The sequence below is a fragment of the Callospermophilus lateralis genome, chromosome 6, assembly GCF_048772815.1.
Source record: "Callospermophilus lateralis isolate mCalLat2 chromosome 6, mCalLat2.hap1, whole genome shotgun sequence".
Taxonomy (NCBI): Eukaryota; Metazoa; Chordata; class Mammalia; order Rodentia; family Sciuridae; genus Callospermophilus; species Callospermophilus lateralis.
Window position 1 is genome coordinate 132,441,902 of NC_135310.1, and position 22,350 is coordinate 132,464,251.

The following is a 22,350-nucleotide window of genomic DNA, read 5'->3' on the forward strand; positions in this document are numbered from 1 at the left end:
ACTTTTGGAGGGTCCTATTGGAGTCCTGGCCTGATTATACCTGCCCCGCTCCCTCTTTCAGAACCTTTGGAATTAGACCCTTCTGCAACCTTTTTCCTGACTAATCTTCTATGATGATACTTGCTTAATATAAGTTCAAATGAAAAGAGGTATGTTCTTGTGATGTCTCTGGCTACCAACACCAGCTAGAGAGCCTGGGGTGGCTTTTTTTTTTTTTTTTTGGTGTGGAGGGGTGAGGGGTGGGATGGGTTATTTGGTTTTAAGAGAGACAATGAGAGTTCTGAGTTGTGCAAGATCAATCAGGCTAAGATGCTTCAATGAGCTAACTGAATTTTCATTATCCAAAACAAATGGCTATAGCTTGTTCATCTTATCTCAGAAGTATGTACAAAAGATCCAGTTGTCTAGAAGAAAAGAAGAAATGAGAGGGTAAGCAAGTCACTAAATATAAATTTTCTACAAGCCCATATTCTGAAGATCGATTTAGGATCAAACAATACAATGACCAATGAGACAAGACATTTTTGAGGGGACAGGACCTTCATTTGTTATTTTCCACTATTACTTTATAATCAAATTGCTGTCTTTCTTTCAGTTGTAGTTTATTATCTTCTTTGTTTTTGGAGACATATTTCTCTGCCAGTGTCTACCTCTATGTGTGTCTCAGTCCCTGCCCTTGGCGGTTAAACAGCTATAAGATGAAGGATCCTAGCAAAGGATTAAGGTAGTTTTAAGGTATTTTGTAAATGTGTAGCTGGTAAAATTGACATAGAGGTGTCTGGGAGAGGCAGGAATTCATCCTGGGGTGAACCCTCAAGCTAATCCTTACAGGCCAAACTGAAATCTTAACATTTTAAAGAAGTCTTTGTTTTTTTAAATTAAGTTATCTATTCCAAGAAATTCTTACATGTATATCCCTTTCTGATCATTGTATTTCCTCTCTCCTAGCATCTCAGATTAAAATTGCAGTTTCTTTTAACACCTTCCTCTATCTCATATCCAGACTTTGTTCTTGATTTCTAATGCCACAATTCTAGCGAACATTGTATCTTTCCTGTAGCCTCGTTCATAGTTTCTAGAAAGGAAGAGGAATTTATCTGATTAGTATATGCTATAGTATGGATCTTAAATGTTCCCCAAAGACCCAGAAGTTGAAGTCTTAGTTCCCATGATGGTGTAATTGGGAGGCAGTGGGATTTTTAACAGGTGGGGTCTAGTGGGAAGTCTTTAGGTTTTTGGAGTATGCCCTCAAAAGGGATTGTAGGACCTCAGTCCCCTCTAAACTCATCTTTGCTTCCTGGTCATAAAGTCAGTTGTTTCACTCTGCTACATGTTCTTGCCATCATGTGCTGCCTTGCAACAGGCCAACTGATTATGGACTGGAACTTCTAAAATTGTGAGCCAGAATAAATCTTTTTTCTTTATAAGTTGATTGTCTCAGGTATTGTGTTACAGTGATAGAATGTCGACTAACACAGTAAATTGGAAAGATAGAACGGATCATTCTTGAATTAGCCACTTTTCCTTCTCTCTAGTTGAACTCAGGATTAATTTTATTCTGCTCCTCTAGTCCCTGAATTACAGTGGTAGATCTTCTCTCTTATGTGGTTGGTGTGTGTGTATGTGTGTGTGTGTGTGTGTGTGTGTGTGTGTGTGTGTGTTTGTATGCAGTATTGCTGTCCAACTGTATCAATCAGATGGGTAAGCAAGATGGAAAGCAAGATGATTTAATATGCATGACTAAAACCACAATCTCCAAATAGCACTAATAACAATAAGGTGAACACTTTGATTTCCATGTCTCTGGCATTTTTCATGTTGCTCTGAATTCAGGCAGAGGAAAGAAGTGTTATTAATTAACCCCTTTAAAATCTGACCCATCTCTTGGTTTGATCCCTTAATGTTTTAGCTAAATTTTCAGTCATTTTATTTATAAAATATTCTTACTTTAAACTATGATTTCATATTCTATAAATAGCACTCATTTATAGAATATGAAATTTCTAGAGATTTTATTCATGTTTCATTGTTGCAGTATCCTCAGATGTCCTCTTCTTTCTACAAGGGTCTCTGTTATATTTGAGTTATTTTTTTAACCATATGTTTTTTTAGTGGGGTGGGGAGGTATACCGGGAATGGAACTCAGGGGCACTCAACCACTGAGCCACATCCCCAGCCCTATGTTGTATTTTATTTAGAGACAGGGTGTCACTGTGTTGCTTAGGACCTTGCTGTTGCTGAGGCTGGTTTTGAACTTTCACTCCTCCTGCCTCAGCCTCCTGAGCCACTGGGATTACAGGTGTGTGTCACTGCATGTGGCTGTTTTTTTTTTTTAAATATTTTTTTAGTTGTAGTTGGACATAACACCTTTATTTTATTTATTTATTTTTATGTGGTGCTGATGATCAAACCCAGCGTCTCACACATGCTAGGTGAGTGCTCTACCGCTGAGCCACAACCCCTGTCCCTGTTTTTATCTTTTTAATTAGAAGCTTTCCTCAGATATTTGGTTGTCCTGACCTGTTCATATTTCAAAGTGAGACACTAAAATGCTAATTATTAGGGTTGGGTTTGTGGCTCAGTGGTAGAGCACTTGCCTAGCATGTGTGAGATGCTGGGTTTGATCATCATCACCACATATAAATAGATTAATAAACAAAGTAAAAGTCCATTGACAATTAAAAAAAATAAAATAAAATGCTAATTATTAGCCTGGTGGTGGATGGTTTTCATTGTAGGGTTATTAAGTATGGATGCTGCTTTTCATTTACAAATCTTTATTTGAAATTGTAGATCGTTCCAAGCACTGTTTCTCAAATGGCAAGTCCTCCAAAATCTTGTGCAGCTTGTGTACGCATGACTATCAATGTAGCGATAAGTGAGAGGGCTTGAGAATTGAGTGTCTCAGAAATTGATAAGCAAACTGCCACTTAATAGTTCCGATTTCATTGTTTTCTTTTACTCTTATCCTTAGGTTTGCCTGGTGTCCTAGAGTCCAGAGTGCCTTTAGTTCAGACTTCTTTCAGGATAGGGGAGAAGCAGAGTTACCTGATAGTGTAAAAGAATTTGGGTGTCCGGAGCTCTGTTTTTAATACAGTCTCTCAGACAATTTTCTTGTTTTCAATTCCATATCACACCCATCACTTTCGGGGGTCTGGGTCCTCTGATTCCTTTGTCATTCCAGGTTTGCTTGGCATCTCTCTGAATTGCATTGCTTCCTCCCACCCCTTTTCTTGCTATCTTCTTTCTCATTCTCTTTTTCTTTATGAGTTGTACCTATTTTACCCTTTTAGTGACATTTTAATAGTTGGAGACAAATGCATAGGCTATATTTACCTGAAACCCAGGTCCAATTCTCAAGATCTTATTTTCATGATTCCACCACCTTCTAGATCTTTACCTACAAGTAACTTCTTGCATCTCCAAATACTCTTTATCTTTTACTTCTGTACATCTAGGATGACATTTAGCACCTTCTTAAAAACAACAACAACTAGGGATTGGACCCAGAGGGGCTTTAACACTGAACTATATCCTCATCTCTTTTAAATTTTTATTTTGAGACAGAGTTTTGCTAAGTTGCTTAGGTTCTCACTAAATTGCTGAGTCTAGCCTCAAACTAGCAATCCTCTTGCTTCAGCCTCTCAAGTGGCTGAGATTACAGATGTATGCTACTGCACTACACACTTAGCACATTTTTAATTATTATTAGATATTTAGTACATAAAGAGAGGTCCTGGTATAGAGTTTTCTTGGAACAGATGATGGATCTGTCTGATTTTCTTGTCCTATGGTGCTTAACACAGTGCACTAAAGTTGGTAGACGTATAAGTTACATTAATTTAATGAGTGAATATAAGAATAAATAACTGGATAGTTAACCAATATATTCTTTGAACATAAGACTACAGTTATGTTTTGGTAATTATTGGTATGTTAATTTTCATACATCTTATTTCTTTTGTGTCATTTCTTGTAGTTATTACCTTGTTCTTCAGATATGAAGTGCTCAAAAAATAATTTTTTCTAGGTGGGAGGTAGAGGAGATGTAGAGCAAATATCTCCAGCACCTAGAATAGTCACTAATACATAATAGGTATTAAAGTATTCTTATTGAATAAATTATTTCCTAAGGCATAAATATTTCTTAAAGTGTGATCCAAAGGTCATTTGAATCATCTGAAATACTGGCTGGAAATGCCAATTCCTGGGTCCAGTAAAGACTTACAGAATCAAAATCTATGAAAATAAGAGAGATGAATACATATTTTGAATTTTTAATTAAACAATTATAAAATGAAGATGAAATAGCTTAAATAAATGCATAAAGGCAAAATCCTATAAGAGTGAAATGAAATAATGAAGTGTAGATGGATTTGTTTATAGGTGACCAAAAAGAGAAAAAGTAACAAGTGAATTTGAGTAAAATCAGTCAGAAGAGTTTCTTGGGATTAATATAATGATGATCTTATCATCACAGTCTGCTCACATTAATTGCCTTAACATAAATATTACCCATAACTTTATCATACACTAAAGGAGTTCTGGCAAATAAACATACTTTAAGACCATATTTTAGCCATCTAACGGAAAAAAAAACAATTAAAACTACTTCATAGATTCAGTCAGTAAATCAAAATAGGTATCTCTGGTTATGATAAATTTGTATCTAATTTCTTTGGTTAGACAATCTCAGAATTCATTGCCATATACGGAGTCTCCAAATCTCTGCCCTAAACTAGCAAAATCCTGCAATTTTAAAAAATGTATTATTTCCTCAGGATTGTCTTTTAATTGACCTTGACAATGCCTTCTAGAACTTAATGTTGTTTACTTGGAGGGTTTTAACCTTGTTTACTATGGAGAGGGTTTTGAGGAGAACTGGCTTCCTTTTAGCCTATATTCCTCTCAATGAGTAAGAATAACCTTTTTTCTTCCAGACTTTATTTTTTAGAGGAATTTTAGGTTTGAACAAAAGGTACAGAGATTTCCCATAGTCCTCCTGCCCCTACACATGTATAGACTTCCCCATTATCAACATCCCCCTTCAGAGTGGTACATTTATTACAACTGATGAAACAACATGGACTCGTCATCATTACCCAAAGGCTATAGTTTACATTGGGGTTTGCTTTTGGTGTTGTACATTCTGTGGGTTTGGAAAAATTTATAATAACATGTATCTACCATTATAGAATTATATAGATTAGCTTCCCTGCCTAAAAATTCCCTGTGCTCCAATTATTCATCCACTGAATAATTTACTTCTCCATAGTTTTGTCCTTTACAGAATGTCACATAGTTGGAATCATACCATATGTAGCCTTTTCAGATTGGCTTCTCTCACTTACTAATATGCATTTAAGTTTCCTTCATGTCTTTTCATATAGTATATTAATTTTAGTGCTGAATTTTAATATTTTATTGTCTGGATAGATGATTTTTTTTTTATCCACTCACCCACTGAAGAACCTCTCAGTTACTTTCATGTTATGTCAAGTATGAATAAAGCAGCTGTAAATATCTATGTGCCAGTTTTTGTGTGAACATAACTTTTCAACTTTGGATAAAATCAAGCAACTGCTGGATCATATGGTAAAATTATGTTTTGTTTTATAAGAAATTGCCAAACTATCTTGTAAGTGACTGTGCCATTGTGCATCCCCACCAGCAATGAATGGGCATTCCTGTTGTTTCACATCTGCACCAGCATTTGGTGGTGTCAACGTTCTGAATTTTGTTCATTTCAATAAGTTGCACTGGTATCTCATTTCTGTTTTAATTTACATTTCTCTGATGACATATGATGTACAGTATCTTTTCATATGCTTATCTGCCATTTGTATTGCTTTGGTGAAGTGTCTATAAAAGTCTTTGGCCCATTTTTAAAATCAGGTTGTCTATTTTGTTATTAGTGAGTTTTCAGAATTCTTTGTATGTTTGTAACAGTTTTTATCTGATATGTCTTTTGCAGATATTATTTTTCAAGTATGTGGCTTCTCTTTTTATTCTCTTGTGAGGTATAGAATTTTAAGCAAAATGACCTTATCAGATCAAAGGGAAGACTGCCTTGGCTACAAGGGGAAGGTGGAGGGTGGGTTATCTTGAATACTCTGGATGCCCTATAGATTCTCATTCTAATTCTTAGAGTCCTATTCTATCTTTGTCAGTTCCCTGACTCACAAGACACCTGGAGAATATTTCAACTCACTTTCTTGTACTACTTTCTATATTTGTCTTGTTGGGAATGAGGAATGTAATACTAATAACATAAGCAGAAATAAAATATCAGAAGAATGGTAGTTCACAGAATCAATGGGAAGAATGAAGAACAAAATTTGGTAGAAAAAAAATTAGAAATAAAGAGAAGCAAGACACAGACAAGCTCCTACCCTAGGAAGGGACTGTGTAGGACACATCCTTTGGTATTGTCATCATGAACCATTATTAGGAATTTAGCTGCTCTGATTTTATGACAGGCCTTTTCGCTCTCTTCATTCCTCTACATGATTTCACTAGGCTCTAATCCTGGATAGGAGCATCTAATTAACTAAACTTAACTGTCTGGAGAATAATACACTGGCCACCTTCCACTGGCTTATTTTGTCAAAGACAACTAGTATCCACTAATCTATTGCACAGAGCTTTGATTTAGAAAAAAAAAAGTGAAACAATTTCTGTATTGAAAAAACTTCCCAAATATTTCTTTACAATGCTAATTATAATAACTATTCTACTCAATATTATTTTTGTGATTTCTATATACCATCTCTCCCCCATGACATATATTTTTCCTAGTGTTTACAGAACTTTTGCCAACTCAGAATTTTTAATATCACCCTTTTCTTTCTTGATTCTAGCAGGTCTCTTCTTTCAAAATTCAATGAAGCACATGAATAAAAGTTTTCCAGTGGATTTTATTCTTATGGGCCTTACCAAATATCCATGGCTGGATTTTCCTCTCTTCTTTGTCCTCCTGGTGTCTTATATGTTCACATTGTTGGGAAACATTGCTATTATTCTGGTCTCTCAACTAGACTCCCAACTCCAAAATCCCATGTATTTCTTCCTTACCAATCTTTCCTTTCTGGATCTCTGTTTTACCACAACAACTGTACCTCAAATGCTGTTCAACTTAGCCGGGCCCAACAAGAACATCACTTATATAGGCTGCATGGCCCAGGCCTATATATTTCATTGGCTAGGCTGTACGGAATGTATCTTGCTAGGTATCATGGCCTTAGATCGCTATGTGGCCGTGTGTAAGCCTCTGAGGTACTCTGTAATCATGGATCATAAGCTCTGCCTACAGCTGTCCAGCACTACTTGGCTCACTGGACTGGCTAATTCACTGCTGCAGTCCACACTTACACTCCAGCTACCCCTGTGTGGGAACCAGGTACTGGACCACTTTTTTTGTGAGCTGCCTGGTCTTATTAAGATGGCTTGTGGGGACACCACAATCAATGAGATTATTTTAGCAGTAGTGGCCACCCTCCTGATAATGGGTCCCCTCTCCATGATTCTTATCTCTTATACTTACATCGCCAGAGCTGTATTTCGAATCCCTTCCACTTCTGGGAGACTTAAAGCTTTCAACACTTGCTCCTCGCACTTATTGGTGGTGTCTTTGTTTTATGGGCCTGGGATCTACATCTATATGCAGCCCTCAGGGGATGGTTCCCAAGACCTTATCAAAGTCTTGACTCTGTTTTACTGTGTTATTACTCCGATGGCCAATCCATTCATCTACACTCTGAGGAACAAAGAAGTTATAGAAGCTACGAGGAAGTTTTTAAGGAAGGCCATTTCATCTAAAAGAATATGAGAAAATATGTCTTATTTTGAATGGGAAGGCCCAAGAATACCTGCAATGTCTTCTTCTGCTGCGCCCCTCCCCTGACTCAGGCAATGGCAAGGCCCTACTGAGGTGGATGGCGCAAGGCATCCATCCTCTGGAGGAGCGCAGTATGTTTCTGGGAATGGGCTGATTTGTTTTTGTATTCCTTTAATAAGTATAGTTGTGACTTCTCATATGACCATTAAGTATGAAGGAAAAAAAACATGACTTTCCCAATTAATGCAACTACTTCTAAAGAACAGATCTGTTTGCTCTAAATGCAATGATTCAGCTGTGGAGTGTAAATTGTTAATGTCTAATGAAAAACTCCCAGTATTCCTGTCAAGGAAGTTTTTGAGAAATTAAATTAAAATCTAGAGAAGAAAAATTAATGTTAAGAAGACAGATTAGTACTTAGTACTGGGCAACTTGTTCTTGTCCCTGTGCACAATGATTTGTGCTCTTACTCTTGTTTGATTAAAATTAATAACAAGTCAACCACTTGCCATAACCATGGCACCGGTTCCAGTCAGTAAGTCAAGAAAGAATAGTCAAGGTATAGGCCAATAGTTTGGGACATTTGTAACTATTATTAAAAGTTAACTAAGTTATGTAAAAATGTGGATGTGTAACCGATGTGATTCTGCAACTTGTATTTGGGGTAAAAATGGGAGCTGATAACCCATTTGAATCAAATGTATGGAAGATGATATGCCATGAGCTTTGTAATGTTTTGAACAACCAATAAAAAAAATATTTAAAAAAAAAAAAGTTAACTAAGCAGAAACAGCTCAAAGCAAAACACGAACTGAAAGTACAAATGTTTGCTTATGCATAAGCCAAGATACATTCTTCAATTCTGGTTGTAGCTAGGTAATATTTTGTTTCTTTGAATAAGGATTCCTATTTTGTAACCACAAAGTACTGTGAGCCTGCCAAAATGAAAAGTATATATGATCAACTTCACAAGTAAAGATTGGGATCAACACCTGCACTTTGGTGTCTGTGTTGTTTCTCCACCCCTCTTTCGATGACTCCTCACCATCCGCTCGTCTCCTGAGACCCCCTGTTGGAGCTGGTCTCCGACATTCTTCTTAGTATGTTCCAGGAAAACCATGCTCAAAAGTCAAGAAAACTTTTACTTATAGAGATATGCACCTTCATAACAAAATAACTAAAGAATACTTTGATACTACTTTTAAACTTTTGGTATGGTGTCAGTAAAAAATTCCAAGGGCATCTGAACTTTTGGAATAAACAAAGCTGAAAGTCATTACCTTGAAAATTGTCTCACAGTGTTGAAGATTTTAAAAAATCTGTAAAAAATTAAAACTGCATGAAATTCTCTGTAAAATGCAAAGTTACTTTTATGAGTTCTTGAATCTAATTTTTAAGTACTTACCAAATAAGCAGAAGGAAATATCAACAGGCAAAGGAAACACTATTATTAAATAATGTTGATCCTATAGGATGTTGGCATGGTGAATAATAAATTTGGGTCTACATTTCATATTACAAATCATAATAAACTATATTTGGATCAAAATGTTAAAAATTTAAAATTCTTTCCATCAAAAAATAAAATGTATTCCACAGTTGTGGAAGAGAAATACATTTCTGAGAACTGAATATTATTATTAAACAGGATTTATTTAAAAATTGAGAGAACTGTGTATAACAAACTAAACATTAAAACTGAAGTTATTGTTTATAAAAACTATAGCCAATATTACCTAGCAAGTGGGTAGGGATATATATAATCATTAAAAAAAAGCAACAGTAAATGAATAAATACATAGATATTTTATTTGTGAGGGAACATAGGTAAGATATCATTATATGACAAAACTCAGTTTTACAAGAAAAATTTTTAAAAACAAACAAGAGTACAAACTGACATGGGTTCCTAGATTTTTCTGCCAATTCAAGTTGTGAAACATCATAAACATGATCTTTCATGTTTATTTATTATTTATTCATGATGGAATTCAGAAACTAATATTTTAAATATTTATGAGAAATGTTTTAGGATATGGAAGTTAGCTGAGAACAAAACAAAACCCCAAAGAAAGAGGTTTGAGAGCTAAGGCTAGAGCATAATCTGGGAAAATCTCTCTCCCATTTGACATAAGAGAATCCTAACCCCATCATCATCATTGATGCAAATGCAAGAAAAATAGAATATACATTCATCTTTGAATTTCAATAAGTTACTGGCAAAATAGAAAATAACATGGTAGAATTTTTTTAAAGAAATAAAATTTTATTTCTTTTTCTTTCTTTTTTTTATTCATTGTTCAAAACATTACAAAGCTCTTGACATATCATATTTCATACATTAGATTCAAGTGGGTTATGAACTCCCATTTTTACCCCAAATACAGATTGCAGAATCACATCGGTTACACATCCACATTTTTACATAATGCCCTATTAGCAACTGTTTTATTCTGCTACCTTTCCTATCCTCTACTATCCCCCCTCCCCTCCCCTCCCATCTTCTCCCTATACCCCATCTACTGTAATTCATTTCTGTCCTTGTTTTTTTTCCCATTCCCCTCACAACATCTTATATGTAATTTTGTATAACAATGAAGGTCTCCCTCCATTTCCATGCAATTTCCCTTTTCTCTCCCTTTCCCTCCCACCTCATGTCTCTGTTTAATATTAGTCTTTTCTTCCTGCTCTTCCTCCCTGCTCTGTTCTTAGTTGCTCTCATTATATCAAATAAGACATTTGGTATTTGTTTTTTAGGGATTGGCTAGCTTCACTTAGCATAATCTGCTCTAGTGCCATCCATTTCCCTGCAAATTCCATGATTTTGTCATTTTTTAGTGCTGCGTAATACTCCATGGTGTATAAATGCCACATTTTTTTTTATCCATTCATCTACTGAAGGGCATCTGGGTTGGTTCCACAGTCTAGCTATTGTGAATTGTGCTGCTATGAACATCGATGTGGCAGTATCCCTGTAGTATGCTCTTTTAAGGTCTTCAGGGAATAGTCCGAGAAGGGCAATAGCTGGGTCAAATGGTGGTTCCATTTCCAGCTTTCCCAGGAATCTCCATACTGCTTTCCAAATTGGCCGCACCAATTTGCAGTCCCACCAGCAATGTACAACACACAGTAGCATATTATATTGTTATTTTAATAGTAAAATAGCCACATAATTCCAATTTCTATCAGTTGAATACTGACTGAACTTTGAATGCTATAAGCAAAATGGAATCCTATGCAGCTGTAAAAGGGGTAAAGAAAATGACCAATTATTTCTATAGAATGAACCCAAATATGTAGTGTTAAGTAGAAATGAAAGCAAGGCACAACACAATGTATATAATATAACCTCTTATAAGGAATGGGGAACATACAATATAAAAATGAATTTTCTTATATTTGAGAGATAAAACTGAAAACATGAAGCAAATTTAATGAAAAGGTAAAAGAAAAGAATGTGAGGAAGGAAGAGAGATGGGAATTATACTTTAGTAATTATAAAGTGTTTTAAAATATTTATTTATTATTTTTTGTGGTGCTGGGAATTGAACCCAGGGTCTCATGCATGCCCTTAAATGTTTCAACTAATATAACTTACATAAAATATTTGAAAAGAAGTCCCTCCCTAAAAACCTGAAAACAAACTGAAATGAAAACCTCATTGTATATCAAGTTGGTGATGTAACAATACACAGGGAAGAAAAAGAAACTTTTTAGTTGACTCTAGAACACAACACATACTACATTATTTTCTCCCCCAGACTTCTTGAGATATAGTTGACACATAAAAATTTTATGTATTAAAAATTTTATGTTTCAACATATGTACACATAATGAAATACCAAAACCAAGCCAATTAACATGTCTATCACCTTGCATAGGTACTGTGTGTGTATGTGTGTGTGTGTGTGTGTGCATGTGTTTGCGTTGTAAAAGTTGGGCGAGCGTTGGAGGAAGAGACCACCAAGAGACTGTTTCATGCAACAGCAAAGGGTTTATTGGGGGTCCAGCATGCTGGGGCACAGAGCTCACTTGAATAGAGCAAAGAGCCCTGAGAACAGCTTAAGCAGAGCTTATATACTTTCCTTGGAGAGGGCAGGGAGGGAAGTTACATTCTGCAGTTTGGCAGTTGGGGACAGCACATTCTGGGAACAAGATTAGCAAACAGTTCTTAAGATTTCAACAGTGTTTTGTTAAGCATACAGAAAAAATGGAGTGACAAGTACCTATTTTATTGACCTTTCAGTGTGTGTGCGTGTATGTGTGTGGTAAGAACACTGAAGATAGGGGCTGGGGCTGTAGCTCAGTGGCAAAGCACTTGCCTAGCATGTGTGAGGCACTCGTTTGATCCTCAGCACTACATAAAACATAAATTAATAAACAAAGATATTGTGTGTCCCTCTACAACTAAAAAAATTTTTTAAGAACATTTAAGATCTACTCTCTTAGTAAATTTCAAGTATACAGTCTGATATTATTAACTGTAATCACCATGATGTACATTAGATTCCTAGACCTTTTTTTTTATCCTGTCTAATTTAAAAGTTGTACCTTTAAAAAAAATCAACATTACTCCACTTCTCCAACCGCCAGCCCCTGGCAACCACCATTCTATTCTACTTCAATGAATTAAACAGTCTTAGATTTCATATATAATGAGATCATGCAGTATCTATTCTTTCTGTGGCTGGCTTATTTCACTTAGCATAATGCCCACCAGTTTCATTCATGCTATCACAATTGTCAGTGTTTCCTTCTTTAAGGATGAATGAATGATATTCCATTATGTAGTGTGTTTGTATGTACATGAATGAGTGTGTATTATATTAAACCACATATTCTTTTTCCATCCATCTGTTGATAGACAGGTTGATCCATATCTTGGCTATTTTGAATTATGTTGCAAAGAACATGGGAATATACATATCTCTTCTTCAAGGTACTGATTGAATTGCTTTTGAATATATACCCAGAAGTAAAATTGTTGGATCATATGAAAGTTCTATTTTAATTTTTAAAGAAACATCTACACTGTTTTCCATTATGACTAATTATGTTCTTACCAATGGTGTTTAAAAATTCCTTTTCTCTATATCTCATCAACACTTGCTATCTTTTTTTCTTTTGGGTAATAGCCATTCTAACAGGTGTGAGGTGATATCTCATTGAGTTTTTAATTTGCATTTCCCTGATAGTGATGTTGAGTCATATCCTATTGGCCATTGGTCTTCTTTCAAGAAATGTCTATTCAGGTCTTTTTATTATTTTTAAATTAGGTTATTTGTTTCTTGATATAAATAGGTACATATATATTTAGTTACATGTCTGTTTATAAACACACACATAATATGTTTTAAATTTTGGTACATACTGGGGATTGAACCTAGGGATGCTCTATATTGAGCTGCTTCCCTAGCCATTTTTATTTTTTATTTTGAGACAGGATTTTCCCAAATTTCCCAGGCTGACCTTAAACTTGTGATCCTTCTGCCTCTATCTACTGAGTAACTGGGATTACAGGCACATGCAACCACTCCCGGCTCTTTATGTATTTTGGATATTGATACATAGTTAGCAAATATTTTCTTCCAGTTTATAGATTGTCTCTTCACTCTGCTGTTCCTTTGCTGTGCAGAGCCTCTTAGTTTAATGTGATGGCGTTTGTTTATGTTTGTTCTTGTTGCCTGTGCCTTGGAACATATTCAAAAACAAAAACAAAAACTCTCAACATTACCCAGACCAATGTCATAAAGTTTTCCTCTCACATTTTCTTCTAGTAATTTTATAGTTTCAGATATTTTTTTAAAAGAGAGAGAGAATTTTTTAATATTTATTTTTCAGTTTTCAGTAGGTACAACATCTTTATTTTATTTTTATGTGGTGCTGAGGATGGAACCCAGCACCCTGCACATGCCAGGTGAGTGCATTACTGCTTGAGGCACATCCCCAGCCCAATAGTTTCAGATCTTAAACTTAAGTCTTCAATCAAATTTTAGTTGATTTTTGTTTCTAGTGGGATATAGGGGTCTAGTTTCATTATTTCATGTGTGTATATCTAATTTTGCTAGCACCAGTTATTGAAGAGAATTTCCTTTACCTACTGAGTATTCCTGACAACCCTATCAAAGACCAGTTGGCTGTAAAAACAGAATTATTTCTTAGCTATCTTTTCTGTTTTATTGATCTATATGTTTGTGTTTGTGATGGTACCATACTGTTATGATTACCATAGCTTTGTAATATATTTTGAAATCAGGAAATATAATACCTTCAGCTTCATTCTTCTTTTTGAAGACTGTTTTGACTATTTTGGGCCTTTTATGGTTTTATGTAGATTTTAAGATTTTTTCCCTCTATTTCTGTGAAAAGCCCATTGGAATATCGATAGGAAGTGTATTGAATCTATAGATCATTTTTAGTAGTATGAATATTTTAAGAATACTAATTCTTCCAATCCAAGAACAGAGGATATATTTCCATTTATTTATCATCATTTTCACTTTCTTTCATCAGTGTTTTATAGCTTTCAGTGTACAAATCTTTTACCTTCTTGGTTAAATTTATTCCTAAATATATTATTATCTTGATGGTATTATAAATGGAATTATTTTATTAATTTCTTTTTCAGATAATTCATTGTTAGCATACAAACACCCAACTGATTTGTATGTTGATTTTGTATCTTGCTACTTTATTGAAATCATTTGTTAGTTCTAATAGTGTTGGTGGAGTATTTGGGGATTTCTATATATAAAGTCATGTCAACTGCAAACAAACAATTTTACTTCTTCCTTTCCCATTTGGATGCCTTTTATTTGTTTTTATTGCCTGATTTCTCTATCTAGGTCTTCTGGTTGTATGTTGAATAGAAGCTGCTAGAGTGAGAATCATTGCCTTTTCCCTGATCCTGGGAAGAAAGTTTTCAGTTTTTCACTATTGTTCATGATAAGCTGTGGGCTTATCATATAAGCCCTTCATTACAGTGAGGTGAATTCCTTTAATACTGAATATATTGAGAGTTTTTATCATCAGGTGATGTTAAGTTTTGTCATATGATTCTTCTGCATCTATTGAAGTGATCATAACCATTTAGGGATATTTTGATTCCCATGCACAGAATTTCCAGAACATAATATCTGATCATGAGATCAAAGCAAAGGAAATGAGAAGATGATTCTGATGATGGGGTTCACTCATCTATTTTATTTCAACTTGTTGTATTATAATACCAAAACTATATCTCTAATTTTTAGTTGTTTTTATCAACTTTGCCTTTTGAAGTCACTAAATAAACCCAAGCTTCATATTTTACTTCAATTTCTCCCAAATATCTAATAAGTATGTAATCATTAAGAATGCCAGCATGAAAAAATTAACCCAAAGTGGAATAAGGCATCAGACCAAAGACCCTGTGCCTACTAGAAGAAAATGTAGGACCAAATTTCCATCATCTCAGCTTAGGAACCAAATTCCTCAGTAAGACTCCTAAAGTGCAAGAAGTGAAACAAAAAATCAATAAGTGAGATGGCATCAAATTAAAAAGCTTCTTCATAGCAAAGGAAACAATCAATAACATGAAAAGATAGCCTACAAAATGGGATAAAATCTTTGCCATATGCACCTCAGATAGAGCATTAATGTCCAGGATATATAAATAACTCAAAAAGCTTAATAATAATAATAATAATAATAATAATAATAATAACCCAATCCATAAATAGGCAAAGGAGCTGAACATGCATTTCACAGAATATGAAATACGAATGATCAACAAATATATGAAAATATGCTCAACATCTCTAGCAATTAGAGAAATGCAAATCAAAACTACACTGAGATTCCATCTCACTCCAGGCAGAATGGCAATTATCAAGAATACAAGTAACAATATATGTTGGTGAGGATGGCACCCAAATTCGAGCATAACAGGATCAAATGGTGGTTCAAAGAATCTCCATACTGTTTTCCATATTGTTTGCACCAATTTGCAGTCCCACTAGCAATGTATCAGTGTGCCTTTCTCCCCACATCCTTGCCAACACTTATTGTTTGTATTCTTAATAGCTGCCATTCTTACTGGAGTGAGATGATATCTTAGAGTAGTTTTGATTTGCATTTCTCTAATTGCTATTGTTAAGCTCAAATTCGGGACCCCCAAAAGACCACCAGAGACCCAAGATCGATGTAAGCAGCAAAGAGGTGTTTATTGCGAGCTAGCTCGGTCCTCCACACGCACACACAGCAACTGGTGACACTGAGAGGCCCCGAACCCAGGGTTTGCAGCATTTTTATACATTTTTTGGAGAGGGCAGGGACTTCACATACATCATAGCCTCTTTTAGCAAATCATCACACACCTCGGGAAAATCAAATAACAACTCTAAAACATGATTAGCACATTTACTGGTGGGAACAAGTTGTCTAGGGGTGATTGGTCAGTACAAAGGAGGTATTCGTTTGAACTGATTGGTTTAAGCCAAGAGGGGTGTACATGCTGAACTACATGGTTTCCCAACATCATAAACTACTGGGAGGGTCATCTGGCATCCCAGGTATTTCCCTGTCTCATGCTGATTGGTGGCTGCTAGGGGGCTGCTATGGGTCCCCACCTAGCCCGACTGAGTCAGGGACACCTGGCGCAGCAGATCTCTCCTGTAGATAAACAATTTAGCAGGGTGGGAATGTGCTAGGAGCGCTCTGTGGGTTTTTCCAAGGACAAAGGTCATGTCCCTTCCTTGGACAGGCTTTGCTCTGAGGTAGAGGCTGGTTTTTCAGTATATATATATCTTAAAATGGTATGACATAGGCAGCATCTTCTGAGAAGTGTTTGTTCAGTTCCTTGGCCCATTTACTGATTAGGTTATTTATTTATTTATTGGTGTTAAGCTTTTTGAGTTTTTTTTTTTATATATCCTAGAGATTAGTACTCTATCTGATGTGCATGTGGTAAAAATTTGCTCCCATTATGTAGGCTCTCTATTCACCTCACTGGTTGTTTCTTTTGCTGAGAAAAAACTTTTAAGTTTGATTCCATCCCATTTAAAGATATTGTGTCCATCTACAACTATAAAAATATTTTTTAAAAAAATATGTGGCAAGAAGATTGTGGACCTGTTCTATTTAATGTTTTTATTTTATTGTCTTAAGTCTCAAATCATATTTATCATACTGCATAAAGGAAACAATTCCTGAACAAAATTTGTGACCATCTTTCCAGTTAACAGCTTTTGTTAGTTGTTGTGGTTCTTTTCAACAGGCTGTTCTTGACTATGACTTACTGTGTATTCCCTGTTGTAGGTATACTGGGAATACTGCACTGTACAGAACACATAAAGTTCTTTGTACTTATATTTTTGTGGAGGTAACATATGAAAAGCAAATTTTGTTTGCTTTTATTATGTTTTAATGTCAGCTGGTGCTGAGTGTGACAAAGAAAAATTTAGCAGAAAAAGAGGATGAATGGTGGTGGGAGAGCTGTTTTATATAGAGTGGGATATATATATCTGTCTAAGGAAACAATTTGTAACATACTTTAATGAAATGAAAAATTCCCATTGCAGACATCTGAGTAAGAGCATTCCAAGCAAATAGGCCATCAAATGGATTATGGTATGCATCTGACATGTCTAAAAGGATTTAATTGAAGTAGAATAAGCACAGAAACATTGGTAGGAAAAAATACTCTTTATTCTAATAGTCATATAAATTTTCATTATTAAGAATGTGAAATCGTCAAATCATATACATTACTTTTAGCAAAACTTCAGAAATCTTTCTGCTTTGCTTCTCTTAAAATGCTATGGCATAGGCAACATCTAATATTACAAGTAATGGGAAGCCGCTTCAAAAGACACTCTAAGTCAGAATTCAAATCAAAAGAGAGCTTTATTTACTTGGCCAGGGATTGTCACCCACCCATTAGAGATTCAAGCTCTGTGGGAGGACAGCAGCTTCCTGGTCTGTCCAAGGAGAATATAAGGATAAAAATCACAACTCAGTGATTTGCTTATCATCATGTAAACTTGCCAATCACAGAAATTAAAACATTAATAAGTTGAACCTGTGGGCTCTAGGCAGGACTGGACTTTTCCAGTCAGCAAGCAAGCAATAAAGAGAAGCTAAAAAAAAGCATTAGCTTTGCAGTTCAATTGACCATAGTCCCAGTGCTACCCAGTTGCATCCTGAATTTGGGTGGAGGCCGGTGGGGCAAGAATCTACTTCAAAGTCATGTAGACACACAAGGGCATTCAAACCCAGGATGTATCTCACCTCGACCACTATTGCTTCCCGAGTAGGGTACAATTTGTGGGGTACAAAGTACAGAAAAACAATTAAAAAAAAAAGAAAACAGCTTTAGTTTCTACTTCCTAGAAATGGGTCATGTAGTTCTCTCTTCACAGGAACAGTAACAAAGAAATTAAGATGGAGTTTCTACAGTCACATCTGTTTACTCAAATGACTACAGTGACCCTATTCCCATAATCCCAGCAAGGCAGGAATTGTTGCAAGTGACTAATGAGTCTCTACCAGAGCAATTGCTTTACACACTTAGTACTAGTAACTTATTTGATGCCTACTTAAAACAACAGTTATCTTATGGCCTACATACACAGTTTCATCTGTCATTTTACTAATATCTATAAACCCTATGTCCTTTATCCTATGAAAGTCTACAAGATCAAGTTGCTATATTAATCCAAACTTATCTATATTAACCTACTTGCTTATATTTATCTACAACTATACTGACACACTGACTTATCCTATGGCTTAAATCCTATGTTTTAGAGTTACATAATTTTTCTACTATTACTTAGGCTTATTCCTGATGAACTTATGTCTTACTATTGCTTATCTATGTTATCTTACCTATTCCTATAGTCTTTAATCTATGTCTATTGCTTATTGATTACCTATTCTGTCTTATACCTATAATCTATATTTATGACTTATTGATTATATTGATCAGTTCACACTATAACATAGGGATCTCTCTCCTGAGTGACAATGGATACAGAATGTATCATCCAGGATGGAGAAAAACAAGAAGGACCTGTAGTAGTAAAGGTTGGAAGATAATTTTTTTTTTGACAAGAAGTTGATTTGTAGCAAAACAACCAGCCTAGCCAGAAGGTCTTTCACCAACACTTTAGCCAACTCTGCTACCAGAAGACATTTGGACTCAGGAAGACTCTAAGCCAACTCTGGGAACTTTGTTATAAGGGGTTGAACTGAGAAAGTCACATCAAGGAGCAGATATTAGAGCTACTGGTTAATGGAGTGGAGCAGTTCCAATCCATTCTGCCAGGACCTCCAGTCTTGGGTACAGGAACATCATCCATTGAATGAAGATGAGGCTGTGTATTTGCTGGAGGATCGAGAGACAGAATTTGATGATCCAGGATTTCAGGTGGGAAGGGAAGGTGTGGTGGCAAAATGAAGCATTTAATGGTCAGTAGGAAAGTAGTGATGACAACATTGCCAAGTTTTTGTCCTTATTAGCCTTTGTTGGTTCTGTCACTCCATTTTTCTACTTCATCTCTTCTTAGCTCATTGGATCCCTTTTCCCTGTTCTATCTCCTGGGTAATTGTTTGATGTTTCATTGTATTCTCATAGCAGTTTTCTTTGAAGCCTAATGATCTCTAAATATGTCTTGAGCATATCTTAAGTAGATGGACTGTAATTGCCCTGGAGGGAAGTTTCCTTTCCACACTCTGTACATGATTCTATTTATCTCTAGGAGCTGCACAGAAATCATCAAATTATCAACTCCAGCACTTGGAGACTCTTATCAAGCATGACTTGAACTCCATTCCCTACAAAGAGAGTTGAGGAGGAATCTATGTGAGGAAGTAGTTTAGGTAGGAGCTCTTGCTCTGTCAACCAAAGCCATTTTTTATAGTTTAATCAGTATCTCTAGCCTAAACTCTCCCCTAGAACCCTCCCAGACTCATCTACATCTGTCTTTATAAAGTACAACCCTTATTTTAGGCCTCTAAAACAAAAGATTTCTATTTTCTTTGTTTTCACATATGCATATTTGCTTTTCATTAGTCATTAATTTATTACATCATTCTGATACTTTTTATACCACCTTTCCTTTGGTAGAGACCTCCTAAATACCCTCCTTGTCTCTACGCCTTCCTCTTCCCCTTTTTTCTACCCATCAGTAATAGTCATATTTTAAATCTTTCCCTTTGACATTTTTCCTTGCTCCTTCCACATTATATTCTTTTTTTAAATCAGTTCCTTCTCCTACATGTCATTCCAGTCTAGATTAGGTACCCACTTTCCTTTCCACACTCTGTACATGCATTCTATTTACAAAAAATATGACCATTTTTATATCCAAAACTTTTTCAGAATCTGTCTCCAGAAAACAACAGTAAAGTAATAGGAGAGCCAAGAAATCAGTCCAATTCCCTTTTTTCCTGTGAGCTCATGTATAATCTCCATTTTAATGAGCTTGATGGAACATTTACTTTATCTCCTTCAGGCCAAATTTTCCTAAAATATATTTTTTATTGTGTCCATAAAAGAATACTGACTTCTGTTTATTAAGGAATTATTAAATTGACTCTGCAAGCAATGAACTATTTCGGGGAAGACTAAGACAAATAGTTTTCTTTCCAAGCAATAGAATGAACATATTTTTACCTTTCTGCTATAATATTTGCAATTTGAAGTATTTCCTTTTTTACACACAAACTTTTTCAATTCAATTTGATGATTTGCTCATGTTTTGATGGTAAGGATTGTTCTCAATCTCACTTTATTAAGCATAACATAGATTATCTATTCTTAGAATATTTCCATTTCATCTTTTCTTTATAGCACTTTCCTTCCTTAACTGAAGAGATATCTCTTGATTGTTGGGGGAGTGTAACTAAAAATAAATAAATGATATCTGGGAGTTTAATCTTTCATCAGTTCATAAAGGTGACATTTTAATTTTGTTTACTTTTACATATGTTTATGATTTTTCATAATGAAAAGTTTAAAAAGAAAGTGACAATTCCATGATTTATTTCCTGGAAAATGAGCTCCAAAGCAGGAAGCAGCCCAAGGAGTGGAGTCAGAGGATGAGATTCAGTAGAATCTGTAGAGGCAGGAACATTCTCCAAGTGAACCATTTTGCAGACTTTCATGAATGCAAAGGCAGGTTTAAGAGGCATCAAGGAAGTTCAGAGGAATGAAAAGAACACGGATGTGATCAATGTGGGAAAAGCTTCATGTGTAGCATCTATCTTATCTAAACAGTATAGAATGTTGCAGAGCCTTTAGTCAAAACTCAACCCTTTTTTAACATCTCCCTATTTGCCTCAGGCTATGGCTCTCAGCACCTATTCATACTGGTATGAATAAAGAAAAAAATCCTATATATGTAATAAGTGTGAAAATCCCTTCATATAACCACCCACTGAGTATGAATATATAAAAAAAACCCTTATCAGTATAATGACGGTGGCATAAGTTTTAGTCAAGACTCAGTCCTTATGAAAATTAGAGAAATCACACTGGGGAGGAACCCTCTGAGTGCAACAACTGTGGTAAAACCTTTGGTAACAACATAATACTTACCCAGCATCAGAGATACCATAACATATTTTTTAATATTTATTTTTTAGTTGTAGTTAGACACGATACCTTCACTTATTTATTTATTTGTTTGTTTTTATGTGGTGCTGAGGATTGAACCCAGGGCCCCTCACATGCTAGGCCAGCGCTCTACTGCTGAGCCACAATGCCAGCCCTAGAGATACCATAACTTAATAAAATGTTACCAGTACAACAAGTGTGGGAAGACTTTCAGGGAAAGTTCAAACCTTACTAAACATCAGGAAAAACCCTGAGTGCAATCAATGCAACCACCAGGTACCCCCACCAAAGAGACCCTCACTATAACTGTAATATATGAGCTTCTCCAGAGATCCTCACCATAATTAAGCTCCTTGTCAGCAATATTTTTACAAAGAGTGACAACAGGATTTCTGTATAAAGCTCATTGTGGTTTAAAGCTTCCTTTTCTTGTAAATGCCAGGTTTGCAAATAAACGATATGGAAGACTCTATCTTAAAAGAACTTGTTATAGAAAAATTACTGTTTCTCTTTTCTTGGTAAAAACTTGTGATATCCTTGTCTAGCCTCAGAATATGGAACAAAGAGTACCTGTCATATAACCACCCCACTGAGTATAAATATAAAAGAATTTCCAGATCCAGGGTCTAGAGATTTTTAGGTATTAGCCCCTCTGGACCACTGAAACTTAAACAAACTGCTTCCTGAAAATTCCTTGGGTATCCAGCCTAATTTGTCCTACATTATGATGAATGTAGAAAAACCTTCAGTGGAAATTCTGAGCTTACAAGACATTAAATAATTCACATAAGACCCTATGAATATGATCAATATGGAAAGACCTACCATCTGAACTCACATCTCAATGAATACCAGAAAATCCACAACAAAGAAAAAATCCTATATATGTAATAAGTGTGAAAATCCCTTCAA

At 35.4% G+C, this 22,350-nt stretch overlaps 1 protein-coding gene across 1 annotated transcript; it reads left to right on the forward strand.

Annotated features, from left to right (window-relative positions):
- The first annotated feature begins 6,883 nt into the window (after positions 1-6,883).
- Positions 6,884-7,828, forward strand: LOC143401529 (olfactory receptor 2B11-like). The gene has a single exon (XM_076859096.1). It carries the CDS (start codon positions 6,884-6,886, stop codon positions 7,826-7,828), a length of 945 nt encoding a protein of 314 aa, XP_076715211.1.
- Positions 7,829-22,350: the final 14,522 nt, after the last annotated feature.

Excerpts from the sequence above, each read along its gene's own strand:
- LOC143401529 (XM_076859096.1), top strand. The coding sequence starts at position 6,884 with ATGAAGCACATGAATAAAAGTTTTCCAGTGGATTTTATTCTTATGGGC.